Source organism: Saimiri boliviensis, chromosome 7 (assembly GCF_048565385.1).
Source record: "Saimiri boliviensis isolate mSaiBol1 chromosome 7, mSaiBol1.pri, whole genome shotgun sequence".
Lineage (NCBI taxonomy): Eukaryota > Metazoa > Chordata > Mammalia > Primates > Cebidae > Saimiri > Saimiri boliviensis.
Window position 1 is genome coordinate 25,602,200 of NC_133455.1, and position 16,994 is coordinate 25,619,193.

Genomic DNA, 16,994 nt, shown 5'->3' on the forward strand with positions numbered 1-16,994 from the left:
ACCCGCTGTCTCAGTCTTGCCAGGGGTGGTGCACGTGGAGGAGGCGGGGAGCCTGCTCAGACCCTCGGACCCTGTACCTGTTCGCTCATGGTGTTGATCCCATCCGGCCCCAGCAGAGACACCGCCTGCTTCACCAGGTCTGTTCGTCCACAGTTCAGCATCCGGAAACCCAGGTCCTGCTTAAACTTGGCTTCGATGGCCACTGCATCCAGCTTCCGAGATGCACAAAAGCAGTCGTCGGCCCTAAGGCAGGGAGAGACATCATGTGGGTGCAGCAGCTTCCCAGAGGGGTACAGGGTCAAACACTGCAGGAAGCACCCTGGGACTTTGCATTTGCTTTTCACGTAAATTGCCTGTTCTGAGGCTCCAATTAAAATGATTGCCTCCGGATGTCTCTTGATCCTTGGTCCTTTATAACTGCTGTGAAGCTGTCTCGTCTCCTGTGTGCTCCCATAGCATACTGAGCTAAGTAGCATAATGACTAATCGTACTGAATATGTACTATGGACTAGGCACTCTTGCTAAACTCTTTGCATGAATTAATTCACTGAATCCCCACATCACCCAAGAGGTAAATCCTATGGCCCCTCTTTTACCCATGGGCAAACAGACACAGATAAGGGACCTGCCCAAGGCTACCCAGTCTGAAAGCAGCAGAGCTAGGATTCGAACCGGGGGGTCTGTGTGGAGAGCTGGCTGTTCATCTACCATCCCCCTGTCCTGCAATCACAGGACCTAACTATTTGCCTGTTTACTTGTCTGACTGCCTGCTCTAAGCTAGGGGCTTCTGAGAGCAAGGGACTTGTCCGGCAGGCCTCTCCATCCCAGGGCTGGAGAAGTGTTAATAGGAGCCGAATGAACACAGAATGGGTGGATTCTCTGTGTTCAAAACAGTCACAAGACAGAGAACCAGCAAGATCAAACTGGAATATAAATGGTAAGGTGCATGGGAAGCTGTCAGCCAGCCAGCCCCACGCATCGGGCATAGAGAAAGAGGTTAGGGAATGGTGGGGAGGAGAATCAATGGAATCAAGAAGGTGCTACAAACTCTGCTTGTAAAGGATATCACTTCCTTCTCACAATGAACTGATAAATCAATTAATTATTAAACCAAATCACTAAGCATTTATTGAATACCTGTTTGTGATAAACTCTACTCTAGATGCTGAAAACACAAAAGTAAACATGTTACCATCCCTGCCCTTGGGGCCCGATTGCCTGGAAAGGGAGAAGACACAGGCCCAGGTTGTTATAATTTAATGTGGTAAATGCAAGGATTGAGGGGTCAGAGGCCCGCACGGTTACAGAACACATGCGCCGTGGGAGTGCAAGGAAGCTGCCGGGCAGAGACTAGGGAATCCAGCAAGCCTCCCTGGGGGAGATGACCATTGAGCTATCTGTGTCTTTATTTTACTTTATTATTTTTGAGACAGGGTCTTGCTCTGACGCCCAGGCTGGAATGCAGTGGTGCAGTCATAGTTCACGGCAGCCTCAGACTCCTGGGCTCAAGTGATCTTCCTGCCTTAGCTTCCCCAGTAGCTGGGACTCCAGGGATGCGCCACCACACCCAGCTCATTAAAAAAATTTTTGTAAAGACAGGGTCTGTCTTGCCATGTTGCCCAGGCTGCTCTCAAACTCCTGGCCTCAAGCAGACTTCTAGCCTTGGCCTCCCAAAGTGCTGGAGATTACAAGCATGAGCAACTGCACCTGGCTTGTGCCTTAACTCAGAAGACAGGAGAAGAGAGAGCAGACAAACTTTGAGCAGGGCCAGTATGAGCAAAAAAGTATGGCGTCGAGACATGCAGGCTCTGTGAAGGTAACCATCGAGGTTTCAACATTTTGGGGGCATCAACTTCTAGGCAGAAGCTGAGGTAGGCAGGGGCTCGAATAGACCACAGAGGACCTGTGACGTCGTCCTTAGGGCTTCAAACTTTATCCTTAAAAGCCATGAGGGGAGTGATATGGTTGGATGGACCAACCCTAGAGAAGACGGAGGGTGGGGCTGAGTCAACCCTAGAGGCAGGAGGACACGCTAGGGCCAACCAAAGCCGCTGAGTGGATGGAAGCCACTGCCCAAGTGCAAAGTGATGAGGGGCTGAGTTTGGACAGTGGCTGCTGGGATGGAGCAGAGGCGTGGACTCTGTCTTCTCCACGTGTGCCTGCTTGCTTCTCAGATACGCACCGTCCTTGCCCAGAGGCAGGTGTGTCAGCTGGAGTCAGCTGTCCCAGACCTCCTCACATTCCCTGTACTTGCCGACTCAGCCGGTGGGAAATAAGGGCAGGAGCCAGGTGTTCGAGATTCCTGGGTCTGTTCCTGCCTCTAATGAACCCATTTTGTGGTGGAAGGGAGGGCAAAGTTGGTGAGGAATGAGAGAGGCCATCGCTCCAGGTTTCTGGTGCTGAGACTCCTGAGCACCTGAGGAGTGAACACCCACGAGAGCCCCAGGAAGTGGATGTGACGTATGGGCCCCTGGCCTGTCCCTGGGTTCCTGACACATCACGCATCTCTGCCTGGCGGGGGGAGCCTTGAAGACTATTCACAATGGGAACCCAGGGGTAGGAGATGCTTTGGCTCTAGAATCAGGCGTCCCCAAACTTTTTACACAGGGGGCCAGTTCACTGTCCCTCAGACCATTGGAGGGCTGCCACATACTGTGCTCCTCTCACTGACCACCAGTGAAAGAGGTGCCCCTTCCTGAAGTGCGGCGGGGCCAGATAAATGGCCTCAGGGGGCCGCATGCGGCCCGCAGGCCGTAGTTTGGGGACGCCTGCTAGAAGCTAGACACAAAGCGTTGGCTTCCGGCCACCAGGGGGAGCTGCTGGGACGCAGACAGACTCCAAGGACCTGAGCTGGAAGCCTCCTGTTGAGATGGGGGTCTGATCTGCACACCTGTCTCAGGAAGTAAGCGTCAGGCCAGGCCTCTATTTGTAGGAGAGCCGTGGGAGGGCCAGTGAAAGGTACTTAGGGGCCCAGAGTTGATCAGAATCTGGACTTCAGGATCAAGACCTTTTCATGGCAGGTGGGAAAGTCGAGAACACCCCAATGCTGTTAGAAGGCTCCCCAGGGAAGACAGAGGGCCACCCTGGCAGTGGGGGAGGACTGGCTGGAGGCTCGGGGCCTGGCTTCAGTCTGTGGTATCAGCATCCAAGACCTGATCCTCTAGGGCACAGAATGCGGCTGAGCCATAGAGCTTCTTGGCCTAGCTTGTGGGGGCTTTGAACAGGGCTCTCCTATAGCTGGGGTTACCAGATTTAACAAATAAAAATCCTTCAAAAATGTTTCCTGGGACGCATTTATACTGAAAGCATTATCCATTGTTTATCTGAAACTGAAATGTCACTGGGTGTCCTGTCTTTTAATCTGAGATAGGGCAGAGACTAGAGGCCCAGACAGAACACAAGGAGAAACCAGGGATCCTTCCAAAATGTAAATACAGCATCTATCTCCAGGGGAGACGGGGGACCGTGGCTGCAGCTGTGGGCTTCATCCAAGGGACAACGATCCCTAAAAAACGGATGAGGAAAGAACTGCAGGCAAAATGAACACAACAGAGGGAGGCAGGCCACACTAAGAGGGCAAGGTCCCAGAGCACACATCACAGAGGCTTCCTGGAGAGGTGCACACGAGTCTGGGTGGGTCATACTGAAAAGCCTGGACCCTAGACTGGGGTTGTGTGTGCACAAATCCCAGGGAGGTATCAGATTTGACTCACTATAGAGAAAACCCTTCTTCTCACAGACTGCGATCCAATTCTGGAAGAGGCTGCTTTGGGAAAGCAAGAGCTCCCTTCTTGCCTGCAAAGATGCTGTAAATTATTGTCACAGAAAGACCCCCTTTGTAGCTGCTTCTTTGTTCTCTAAGTTCCTTCCTATCCTTCATGCTTGATGGATTCAATCAAATATGCATTTTTGCATGAAAAATATGCATTCTTCATTCCATGTGACTGGATAAATGTTACTGAACGCCTGCGGTGTGCTGGGCCCCACACTACGGGGCTGCCAAGGTGGGAGGGACAGACCCCGTGTTCACAGAACTCACAGACTCGTAAATGAATAATTCCAAGAACATCAGGAGAAGTGTTTACCAGCTATCGAGGTACTTGATTTTAATTAGAAAGAGACAAATGGCAAGAAAATTACCATAGCTAAGATGATGATGATAATTGTTATTACAGGAAGCTGACATTTACTGAATTCTCACTATTGAAATGTAAGCTCTTTCCATGTATGAACCCACAACCATCACAACAGGTCCTGATGTAGGAGCTGCTGAAAGCCCTGCTCCACAGATGAGGAAGCTTTAAGGCAGGCGTCCCCAAAGTACGGCCCGCGGGCCCGCATGCGGCCCCTTGAGGCCATTTATCTGGCCCCCCGCTGCAATTCAGGAAGAGGAACCTCTTTCATTGGTGGTCAGTGAGAGGAGCACAGGATGTGGCGGCCCTCCAACGGTCTGAGGGACAGTGAACTGGCCCCCTGTGTAAAAAGTTTGGGGACGCCTGCAAGGGAACTGTCCAAATCGCAGAGCTGGTAAGTGGTGAGCCGGGTTTTGGCCCGACCCGCAATCCTGTCCCCTTCAGTGGGCCCTGGCCCTCTCCCTCCACCACACCTGTGAGTCCACAGCTCTGGACTCTGAGAGACCCTCAAATTGAGCAGGTCCCAAATGGAACTTTTTATTAACGCACCTATCCCCTCCCTCCAAACTGGTCCCTCAGTCATCCCATCTCAGTAAACAGCACGACTGTCCACCCAGGTACCAAGGCCAGAACCTTCTTTCATGCCCATGTCCATTCCATCAGCTGTTGGTTTTACCTATGAAATCCCAAATCCATCCACTTCTCTCCACCTCTGCTGCCCCATCTGGGTCTCTGAAGACCGGCATCCATCTCTGAGATGCCCAGTTACTGCCACAGCCTCCTAGCTGGTCTTCCTGCTTTCATCCTCCCCCTCCAAACCAGTCTCTTGCACAAGGTCAGAGTCAGTTTAACACATAAATAGAACCATGTTATGCCCCTGCTTAAAATCTTCCACTGCCTTCCAGGGTACTGAGGATAAATCCAGCTCTCCAGGTGGGGCCTGCTGGGCTCTACAGGCTCTAGGCCCCACCCGCTTCCCAGCTTCCCTTCCTCCTTCACTCTGCACCAGTGACTCTCTTTCTTCGGTCCCTTCAACCGGCAGGGGCTTTCCTGCCTCAAGGACTCAGCTCCTGCTGTTTCCTCCCCGGAAGGTCCTTCCCCTGGCTCTCTGCAGGACATCTCTGACACGTCCATCCAAGCCAGGGCTCTCCAGGCCAATTTCGTTTGCCTCCTTGTTAGCATTTTTCACAGTTTGTGACTATTTTGTTTACTTAAAATTTTTTTTTTTTTTTTTTTCCAATAGCATGTCAGCCTCCAAGGGGCAGGACCACCTCTACGTTGTCGTCTGTTGTATACCCATCAGTGCCTGTGCCTGACACATGCTGTACCAATGCACAGGTGAGACATGCATGATCCACCATATTCTTTTAAAAAGGTTAATTACACTTTAACCATTAAGCATGGTATGTATTTATGGTGCACCACATGAATACACTGTGGTATGGTTAAATCAAGCTAATCGCCATAAGCATGACCTCACATAGTTATCATTTATTTATGGTGAGATCATGTGGTGTTTGTCTTTCTGGGCCTGGCTTATTTCACTTAACATAATGTCCTCCAGGTTTATCGACTTTGTCAAAATGACAGGATTTCCTTCTTTTTTTTTTTTTTTTTTAAGGCTGAATAGTAATTCCATTGTGTATATATACAACATTTTCTTTATCCATTCCTCTGTTGATAGGCGGGTTGATTCCATATTCTGGCAATTGTGAATAGTGCTGCAATAAACATAGGAGTGCGGAGATCTCTTTGATATACTGATTTCATTTCCTTTGGATATATAGCCAGTGATGGGACTGCTGGATCTTACAGTAGTTCTATTTTTAATTTTTTTAAGGAACTTCCATACTGTTTTCTATAATGGCTGTAGTAATTTACATTCCCACCAGCCGTGTACAAGGCTTCTTCTTCTTGACACCCTTGCCAACACTTACATATTTCATCTTTTTGATAACAGCCATTCTAACAGGTGTGAAGCAATATCTCATTGTAGTTTTAATTTGGATTCCCTGATGATTAGTGATGTTGAGCATTTTTTCATATACCTGTTGGCCATTTATATGTCTTCTTTTGAGAAATGACATGTTTAGGACCTTTGCTGATTATTTTATTTCTCTCTGTTGCCCAGGCTGGAATGCAGTGGCATGATCTTAGCTCACTGCAGCCTCCGCCTCCCGGGTTCAAACGATTCTTCTGCCTCAGCCACCTGAGCAGCTGGGATTATAGGCATGTACCACCATGCCCAGCTAATTTTTTTATTTTTAGTAGAATTTAGTAATTTTTGTATTTCTAGGGGTTTCTCTATGTTGGCCAGGCTGATCTCAAACACTTGAGCTTAGCCTCCCAAAGTGTTAGGATTACAGGCATGAGTCACCGCACCTGGCCTTCACTCATTTTTTAAATCAGATCATTTCCCTGCTCTTGAGTTGAGCTCCCGATATACTTTGGATATTAACCTTGTATCAGATGTACGGTTCGCAAGTATCTTCTCCCATTCCGTAGGCTGTCTCTTCACTCTGTCGATTGTTTCCTTTGCTGTGCAGAAGCTTGTTAATTTGACGCTCTCCCATTTGTCGGTGTTTGCTTCTGTTGCCTGTGCTTTTGGAGTCATCACCAAAAAAATCATTGCCCAGGCCAATGTTATGGAGATTTCCACCTGTGTTTTCTAGTGATTTTATAGTTTCAGGTCTTACGCTTTGAGCTGATTTGTGTACATGGATAACAAAAGGGTCTAATTTCATTCTTCGGTATGTGGATATCGTTTCTCCAAAATCTTTTACTGAAGAGACTGTCCTTTCCCATTGTGTGGGCTTCATTCTTGAGAGCAGACCCCCAGGAGGTATCTGTTTATCAATAATCCCTTGGTCATCCAAAATAAATAATAAACAATGGTTCTGGTTATACTGAATTTTACCAGCTAAGTCAGGCAAGTAAACTAGAGCAGGTAAGAAACATTTTCCATAAAAATCTATGGCAACTTTGCCTTTCTGTTCAACTTGATTTGTCAGAAATGTTTAACTCTGCGAGAAAAAAACATTCCTGTAGCATTCCTGTAAATGCGACTGAGAACCCCATACAGTCTTTCCAGAAAGTCCCTGAAGGATCTCTACGACTGTAAACCAGCATGCCCCTCTGTGGCCTGTAGAAATAAGTGTGCCCTCCTGAGTGCCTGACTTACTTATGCAGAAATCTATTCAGCTGGTCACCTGGGGCATCACTAGAAGGCAACCAGTTTTATGGTTTTCCCTTCAAGTGGCTTTCAATGACGCAGAAAAAAACCTGATGAATTTAAGTGAGAGGGCAGCTTACCGAGGTGGTCAATTCCTCTGATTTCTCAAGTGCCCCAGCCCCGAGAGACAGGCTCAATATCTTCCACCACTTCAGGGACATGACTTCAGAAGGATGTTTTCCAGGAGGCCTGACGACAGCAAGTGATGGCACTGCTTTCTCCCCCTGGGAAGGAGGCAGTCCCGAGATGGGGAGTGCATGCATTCTGCTGATCTCTGAATGCTGTCTGAGTGCCCAGTGCAAGCTGGTGAGGCTCTGGACATCTGTATGCATTGATTACGTTTTAAAGCTAGCATAGAAATTCTGAGCATAAACCCTGCTATCTCAAATCCCAAATCTGCTACTTGGCAGTTGTGTGATCTTGGGGCCAGTTACTTAAACACTTTGTTGTTCAGTTTTCTCATCGGTACAGTGAACTTAGTAATACCTTCTTCATAGGATTTTGAATATGAATTAGATAATTTGTGTATAATGCTTACCAGAGTACAGCGTTCAGCACGCAGCCCTCATTAAGTGCCAGAGATCTCCTATCATAATCATTAAATACATTATAAAGCATAGTGCAGTCTTTGGAAAGAATATGCTGTATTTGGAAGAAACAAATACAGAGACTACAGTCCAGGTGTTTTTTAAAGTCTCAAATTAGATATCATATCTAACAAATACCACCAGAGTCACAGTAGACCTTACCCAGTGGGGAAACCCTGGCCCCCGGGAAGGCTACCATCCCCATCCAGCATGGCTTTGCAAGTGATAACAGAGTGTGGGGATGGAGTCAGTGCTAGATGTTTCTGGAATAGTTCAGAGCCCCTTAGAGTGCTGTTGGCCTACCCCACCAGGCTCGTGGCCCTCCTTTTTCTCTCTGATTCCAAGGACCAGTCCAGACTTCACTGTTGCTAGAGGTAACTGACAGGTCCCAGGTTCCCTGGGAGTTTTACTTTGGTGTAAATCTGTTAAGCCCACCCCCGAGGATCTGCGCTCAGAAGCCAGACTGCCTGGGTTCATCCCTTGGCTGTGCCCTCACTCACCAGGCAACCTGGCACAGCTTTAATTTCATTTTGTTTTCTCATATGTAAAACAGGAACACTAATCTTACTTAGCATGCTTTATTTACTTAACAAATACACAGCATTTGCTATGTACCAGGCATATTATAAGCTTTTTACAAATATCAACTTGTTTAATCCTCCTAGTAACCCTATGATGAAGGCATTATTATTTTTAATCTATTTCAAAGATAAGGAAAATTGGGCACAGAGAGGTTAATCAACGCTCATTGTCACACGGCTGAGTGGGAGTCAGGATTTGAACCCAGCAGTCTGGCTCCATAGTCCATCCTGCTGATTGCTCTGCATGGCCTAGTTCTTAGTGACATGCTGTCAAACACTGGGCTGCTGTGGCTTGGAAGCACAGACTTCAAAGGGATTCCTCATACTATGACTCTGGGATCCTGTACCCCCAAAAGTCCATGCAGCCCCAACAACCATAATCACTCATACAAACACCACCCTTTATTACATGCGTATTATGTTTCACACAGTGTGATAAATAGCCAATTTTCACCACTTGAATTGATCCTCTCTTGGGAGGAGACCATTGTTATTATTCACATTCTACCAGCAAGGAAACTGAGGCTAAGGTCTGAGTGTCTGACACCAAAGCCTTTGCCCTCATGGAGGCAGGAGAGACTAGTGCCTAAGACCAAAATTCACATCCTAGTACTTACTTGTTAAGGGATCTTGGGCAGGTGAAAAAAAAAAAAAAAAACTATCTAAGCCTCAGTTTCCCCCGCTGCCAAACAGCAATGAAAATAGTCCTCACTGTCTACATCTGCAATGAGGTTTAAGAGAGATAATACTTTTGAACCGCTTAGCACGGTGTGTGATGATAATAATTGCCTAATACATGGAATGCGTAATTCATGGCTATGATTTTATAATTGCAGGTCCTCTCTCCAGGGATTTAATCAGGCCATCTGGACACCCCCCTCCACCATCCTTCAGCCACACAATCCTCCAATCCCAGGGCAGGTCTGTCCTTGCTGCCAAGGCCTTTTCCAATTGTTCTGGAGCCTGGCCTCTCTGAGCCCAGCCCTCCCCGTGGCCTCTCACTTGCGGGGGCCTCGTGAGAGCTCTGCCGTGGCTCCAGTGGCTTCTTACTTCCCCGTCCCTGTGTTTCTGTTCTCATTCATCTGTGTCTCACCAGCACGTTGGCAATCTGTGACAGAGCAACTTCCAAGCCACCTCTTTGAGGAAGCAGCCATCTGCCTGGGGAGCTACGTGAGAGGAAAAGTCACTTTTCCTTGCTCACATGGAAGATTCCTGAAGCCCCTCATTGCAGGGTGCAGTCTGAGGTGTTTGGCTGTTGTGGGGAGGAATATGAGAGGATGCAGCCCCGCTCTGCTGCTCGGGCCTTGGGATCTGTGGTTTGGGTTACACTATGGCTCTGTCCAGAAGTTAGATTAGTTGTCTTTGTCTTGGAAGAGAGCAAAGATAATAATAATAATAACCAAACACTTAAAAACAGCTTTCCTAACGCACTATAGTTAATATAATAATGATGACTGGCATTTATAGACAGCTTTTCATTTGTTAAGCATTTCACATATAATAGCTCACTTAAATCTTCAAAATAACCCCATAAACTGTGGACTGTTATGCTCATTTTACAGAAGAAAAATTGCGGCATTGAGGTTGCATATCACTCGCTCAAGGTCGTATAGTTTGTAGGTGATGGAACTGGCATTCAACCCAGGCATCCTGACTCCTCGGCCCACACCTGCATCTTGCTTAAACCCTTAGGAATCCCCAAAGGTAAGTTTTCATGTCCCATTTTACAGATGAGGAAATAGAGACTCAGAGGAGTTACATACATGGCCCTAAAGTCACTCAGTTCTTTAGACTTCAATTTCAACCCAGACCTGTCTCATTCCAAAGTCCAGGCTCAAGTAAGACCTGCGTTTGTAGGTCAGAGCCCATACTTCATCCCGAGCCAATCCACAGAATTCAACATTACCAAACCCCCACTCTGTGCCACACACTGGGGATTGATTCAGAGAGCCCAAAGGGATGTACGTGATTTCTGCTCTGGAGAACCTCAGAGTCTAAGGGAAGTACCATCATTCATTCATTCATACAGACTTTTGTTTAGCTTTCATTATTATTTTTCACTGGCACATAGTAATGCACACATGCATATTTACTGAGCTCCAGTACTGGCCAGGTACTGGATTAGACGCTGTGATACAACAGCAAATGAGTCGGAGGGGGGCCCCAGCCTCACAAGGTCGTCGTGGAAAAGGAAGTGAGCTGTTTGGCTACTCAGGTAACTACATAATTGAAAATGAAGGTACGTGGGGAGAAAAATGAGAGTACAACACTAACTCAAAATAGCAATTAAGGAGCAAGTCACCAGACTTCCATATTTCTTTGTGGGCATAACAGAGATGGATGGTATCCAGCAGACAATAATGCTGATCTCACTTGTCTGGATACTCAGGAAGTCACTGAAGGGTGGCAGGGGAACTAGTGGAGTTGAAGTGCACGCTGACACAGCACATGACCTTGCTGGGTTATCCTGAGCAAACTATCCCATCTGTGGCTGTGCTTCCACGCTCTCATCTATTGAATGGGGAGAACAGATGTGGGGAGAACAGGTGCGGATGAAGTGAGATCGTGCCTATGACTCTGTTTGTGTCAGGCCCATGTTTCTGGGCGTGCACTGAGAAGAGTGGGATGTGTAATATTCATGCAGAGTAGGAATATCTAGAGGATGCGGACCTGGGCAGCCATTTGAAATGCAAAGGAAACACTCCAGGCAGTCAACACCCCAACACCTGTTCAGGAGCTCTGGGGAATCTCATGGCGGCCTTGAAACTACACCGAAACCAAGCATGGCAGACAGCGTTCAGCTTGTGCATCAACTCTGGTTCACTGCTGTGGTTGACTGGAGGATGGTGTTAAGGGGCATTCTGAGGCCATGTCCAGACTCAGCCAGGAAGGAAGAACACCCAGGCCCTAGAGAACAGTTCTGAATGCAACTGGTAATGCAGGAGCAGAGACAGGGTAAGGGCCCAGGTGAATGTGGTTCTGTCACAGCTGTGTCACCCATTAGCTGTGTGACTTTGGACAAATCACCTTTCTTCTAAAAGCTTTAGTTTCCTTGTCTGTAAAATCGGGCTGTCAGGTTAGCCAAGCTCTCAGCTATCTCCCAGCATGGACATTCCCTGAGTTATCACGTGTCTTCTGGTCCTCACGAACCATTCTTGGCTGTGTAATAGCTTTTCTCCCTTACTCTATCCCAACGTATTAGCTTCTCTGTTTTTGCTCTGATTTCATGAAAACATTTATTCTTGTGGCCAAGAAGATCACCCGGGAAAGAAACGTGTGGCAATGAGTTTTAACCATCCCCAGCATTGTTCTCCACTTCTTCCTCACAGTAACATAGAATCACCTGTGTCACTGAGTTTTGACTGGATATGCCACATAGCTAGAGAATACATTTTCCAGACTGTGTGGCTGCTACAGTCGTGTGATTAAGTTCTCACCAACAGAACATGAGCAGAAGTGGCATGAGTAACATTTGTGTCCAGTGGTGAGCTGAAGCCAGACCTTGCTGGCTTGTGAAAGTCAACTGTGTCCATCTTCCCCACCCTGTATTCAGTGACATCTCTTTGCTAACTTGAAATCAGCCACTCTGCGGGTATTTACACCACAGAAATTGGCAAACACTGCAAACCACAGCCCTCGCCACCCTCCTGGGACAGATGATTGTTGAACATTTACCAGCATGACATGATGTCATTTGCTTAAAAGGAAGCTCCTAGCTCTGACTTTCCCTTTGTCCCTTTCCCCAGCTGATAAGCAGACATGCCAGTGTTGTAGCTCCTACCATGCAGATAAGCCTAATGCTCTAGGGCAGACTTCTTTTTAAAAGGCAACACAGTCAATAATTTAGGCTTGTAGGCCATATGGTCCTTGTTGTAATTACTCAATTCTGTGGTTAGAGCTTGAAGACAGTAAACAAATAGGTATGGCTGTGTTCCAATAAAACTTTATTTAAAAAACAGAGGGCTGAGCCAGGGGCTAGTTTGCTAGCCCCTGCTTTCAAGGAATTGCAAAGCAACAAGATGAAAAGAACTTGGGTCCTCAAAAGATCTTGTGGACAAGTCACCGTACCAGCCTGCAATGGCTGATATATTACACGAGAGAGAAATACTGTCTCTCTTAGTTAAGCCACTGTACTCTGGAATCACTCTGTTATGGCAGCTGGCCATCTAACTAATACATTAACTCAGAAAATACCTGCCTGCTATGGTTTGAATGTTCCCACCAAAACTAATTGAAATGTAATTGCCACCGTGATAGCGCTGTGAGGTAGGACCTTTGGAAGGTGATTGTGATGAGAGCTCTGCCCTCAAGAATGGATTAATGCTACTGTCATGGGAGGGGGCTAGTTACTGCAGAGATGAGCTCCTGATAAGAGGATAAGTTCAGCTTCCACTCTCTCTCTCCTGCATGTTCACTTGCCCTTCTGCCATGGGATGACTCTCGCCAGATGCTGGTGCCACGCTCTTGGACTTTCCAGACTCTAGACCTTTGAGCTGACTAAAGCTCTTTTCTTTATAAATAGCCAGTCTGTGGTATTCTGTTGTAGCAACAGAAAATGGACTAAGGCAATGCCCATATGGCTACTCTCCTAATAGGTCAGAATGGAAACATGTCTTTCCTGGAATTTACACGGCCAGATCTGGCTGCTTTCTCCAATTTCCTAATTTCTGGAGCTCGAGATAAGAATGTTAGAATCTAGGCCAGGCGTGGTGGCCCACGCCTGTAATCCCAGCACTTTGGGAGGCCGAGGTGGGTGGATCACGAGGTTGAGAGATCGAGACCATTCTGGTCAACACAGTGAAACCCCGTCTCTACTAAAAATACAAAAATTAGCTGGGCATGGTGGCGCATGCCTGTAGTCCCAGCTACTCGGGAGGCTGAGGCAGGAGAATTGCTTGATCCCAGGAGGCGGAGGTTGCAGTGAGCCGAGATCGCGCCATTGCACTCCAGCCTGGGTAACAAGAGTGAAACTCTGTCTCAAAAAAAAAAAAAGAATGTTAGAATCTCCAGACACAGAATATCTAGGAGAGGGAGAGCAGGGGTTTCATTTATGAGAGTCTGGTGGAGCATTTATGGCCAAAGGGCATATAAAAAGCACAACGATGTGCCATTGAGTTTGTCTGTGGTTACACTTCAGGGTGCCTGGTAGGACTCTAAGGGATGCACCAGGGTTGCAGGTGTCTGCTGTGTCCAGCCCTAGATTCTCAGTTTACTGGGCACCTGAATAAAGTCAGCCTGAGATGGGACAAGACCAAGATTTGCTGGTTTATGCTTTTATTTAAAAGCAACCCAGTGATTCTCAAAGAGACAAAAGGAAAGCTATGTTCTGTTCTTATTGTGAGGCAAGGAGGTCTGACCGGAAGACAACTTAAGGAAGCGGGTGGGTGGAGGGTTAAGGAGAGTAGGGAGGGAAGGAGGGAGAGGCTCTTGGCCAGGGTGCAGAGGGGAAAACTCTGGGGCTTGTGGCCAATGCAATCCTAAGACTCATGCTATGAGCCAAGTGTTCTTAGACCATTTGCTTTTGTTTGTTTGTTTGTTTTGTTTTTGAGATGGAGCCTTGCTCTGTTGCCCAGACTGGAGTGCAGTGGTGCAATCTCAGTTCACTGCAACCTCTGCCTCCTGAGTTCAAATGATTCTCCTGCCTTAGCCTCCCGAGTAGCTGGGATTACAGGTGTCCACCAACATGCCCGGCTAATTTTTGTATTTTTAGTAGAAATGGGGTTCACCCATGTTGGCCAGGCTGGTTTTGAACTCCTAACCTCAAGTGATCAGCCCACCTCAGCCTCCCAAACTGCTAAGATTAGAGACGTAAGCCACTGCGCCTGGCCAAATTTGAAAACTTTTATGTGGGGCGTACACTGGCTCCATTCTCCCTGTTGCCCCACATCCAGCTGGGTCCACCTGCGTGTTTCCTGCCTGGCCCTGGTGGCATTTGCAATTGGATCCTTGACTGGAATAGGGTGCAATGTGATATGTTCTAGTGTTACAGATGAATATTAAGAAGCAAATACTTTAAGAAATCTTCATTAATTAATTCTTGTCACCTATTAAATGTCAAACAGTGTGCTAGGCATTCTTGAGTGCTTCCATACCTAATATTTTATTGATTCATAAATAATGATAATTATAGCAAGTTTATAGCAATTTTGTGCCAGAAACTATTCTAATTATATATACACATAATATTTATAAACATATAAGTGAATATATGTATGTGTATACACACACACACACATATACTTATAGAAATATTACCTATACCTATATGTGAATGCATATATAACATATGTATATAAATATACGTGCATATATATACTCATTCACATATATGATCTTATCTAATCCTTACTTCAATCCTATAAAATTCATCTTCATTTTTCAGAAGACAAAATGACAGCACAGAGAGGCTAAGAAACTTGCCCAAGGTCACACAGCTAGTCAGTAATAAACTGAGATCTGAAACGAGGCAGGCTATTGCTGGAGCCTGTTCTTCCTGCCCAACTCCACTGCCCCTCTGTACTATCAAAGGCCTTCCACATTCTGTTAAATTCTCTTTCAATGCTGCTGTCTGGGCAGCTAACTACTAGATGCCAGACACGGGGTAGGGTGCCAAAGAAATATATATTCCCAGCCGGTGCGGTGGCTCACGCCTATAATCTCAGCACTTTGGGAGGCCGAGGGGTGGATCATGAGGTCAGGAGTTTGAGATCAGCCTGACCAACATGGTGAAACCCTGTCTCTACTAAAAACACAAAAATTAGCCAGTCACGGTGGCACATTCCTGTAATCCCAGCTACTCAAGGAGGCTGAGGCAGAAGACTCATTTGAACCTGGGATGTGGAGGTTGTAGTAAGCAGAGATCGTGCCACTGCACTCTAGCCTGGGTGACACAGCGAGACTTTGTCTCATATAACTATATACATATATCTCCTCATCACAGGCTTCAGGTTCCAGGCTCTCTTGCCATGCTCTTCTGGGAAGTTCCCCACCTCTCACGTATTTCTTTTCCCCCATTGCAGTCAACAAGGCCGGCTTCTCACTCTGAACACATATTTCCCTACTGCTTTCTTGCCCGTATGCATGGAGTGCTCCTCATGTCAATTCTGTGCCCCTGTGGCTTGCTTTCCTTCAAAGCACATTCTAGAAACAGATCCCATACAAAGCTTCTGACTTGCAGGGTCCCAGAATGTCAGTGCCAAAAGAGACTGCACAGCCCAACACCTTACCTTCCTACAATCAGGAAACTAGAAGCCCCAGAAGGACTGACTAATTTATCTGAGTCACAGCCATATTTAGGAATAAAATCCATCTTTTTTTCCAAAGTCATTCAGCAAGTCTTTCTGTGAACACATTTAGGTTTGTATAGGTCATTCTTAACCAGGGGTGATTTTTGTCACCCAGGGGACATTTGGAGACATTTTTGGCTGTCACACAAAAAAGGTGCTGCTGGTATCCAGTAGGTAGAGGTGAGGGTGCTGTTAAACATCCCACAGTACATAGAGTGCCCCCACAACAGCTCCCAGCAACAAAGAATTAGCCAGCCCCAAATGTCATAGTGCTGAGGTTGAAAACCCTGGTGTAGGGTAATACAAATTTTTTTGCATCATCTTTTATATATCAAGCAGTTCCCATTATGGGATTTTGTAAGCGTGACAATAAAATGGTGCCTTCAGAAATGAGTCGTGAAATGGCAAATCAGAGGACTCTATGCCTGCAAGAGACTTGGACACTAGCCCCCTCCTCAACACACTTTCCCAAGAAAGCCTGAGTCAGACTCCCTTTCATAGGCTTCCAGTCTCCCAGTTGATGAGTGTTTTCCTTTTCTTTTGGGTAGCAAAAAGACGAACAAATTGAGAATGCTTTGTGCTGAGGCAAGTCACACAAAGTTCTCTGTGCACCTTTCTAAGAAAGAAAAAAAAATTATATTATCTCAGCAAATGGAACATGTAACGCTTGCAAAAGTTCCTAAGAGAAAGCTTTGTCCAAAATTCAGGCCCACTTGCTGTTTAATGCTGCTACTAAAGTACAGAAAAGAACCAGCTCATTAAACCTGCCTTAGATAAGGTAAAGTAAATGATTCCAAGTCCTCCTCCCTGCCAATTCTTTATGACTTGGGAGAGATACCAAAAAATAAAAATTCTGGGTCTGTCTGAATATGTTTAAAAATATTAATCTCAAAAGAAAGGGCTGCAAACACCGAGGATAATGAAACTATGGTGCTCATGTCTGAATGTGCTGTCATGTGATTTTGAGCAGAAAATGACAAGGCAGCATTATCTTGCTTCAGCATCATGGCTTATGTTCAAAGAGTCAAAAATGAAGGCTACCTCCAGAGAAGGAGTCACCTCCGATTAAGGATGTAAGCCGTTAATGCATCTCCTTTGGCAGAGACTGGTTGCTGTCTTTCAGACCTTACCTTTTTTATGTGTTGCTGCAGGTCTTGAATTTTTAGCTGGACACA

At 46.6% G+C, this 16,994-nt stretch overlaps 1 protein-coding gene across 4 annotated transcripts in view; it reads right to left on the minus strand.

The window, feature by feature from the left end:
• The window catches only part of ABTB3 (ankyrin repeat and BTB domain containing 3), a 345,548-nt gene that overhangs the window by 50,141 nt on the left and 278,413 nt on the right, over positions 1-16,994 (minus strand). For all 4 annotated transcript variants that reach the window (XM_039472338.2, XM_039472337.2, XM_074402289.1 and 1 more), the window contains one exon: positions 78-243. In XM_039472338.2, coding sequence (XP_039328272.1) covers positions 78-243 — 166 coding nt within the window. The remainder of the gene's footprint in view (positions 1-77; positions 244-16,994) is intronic.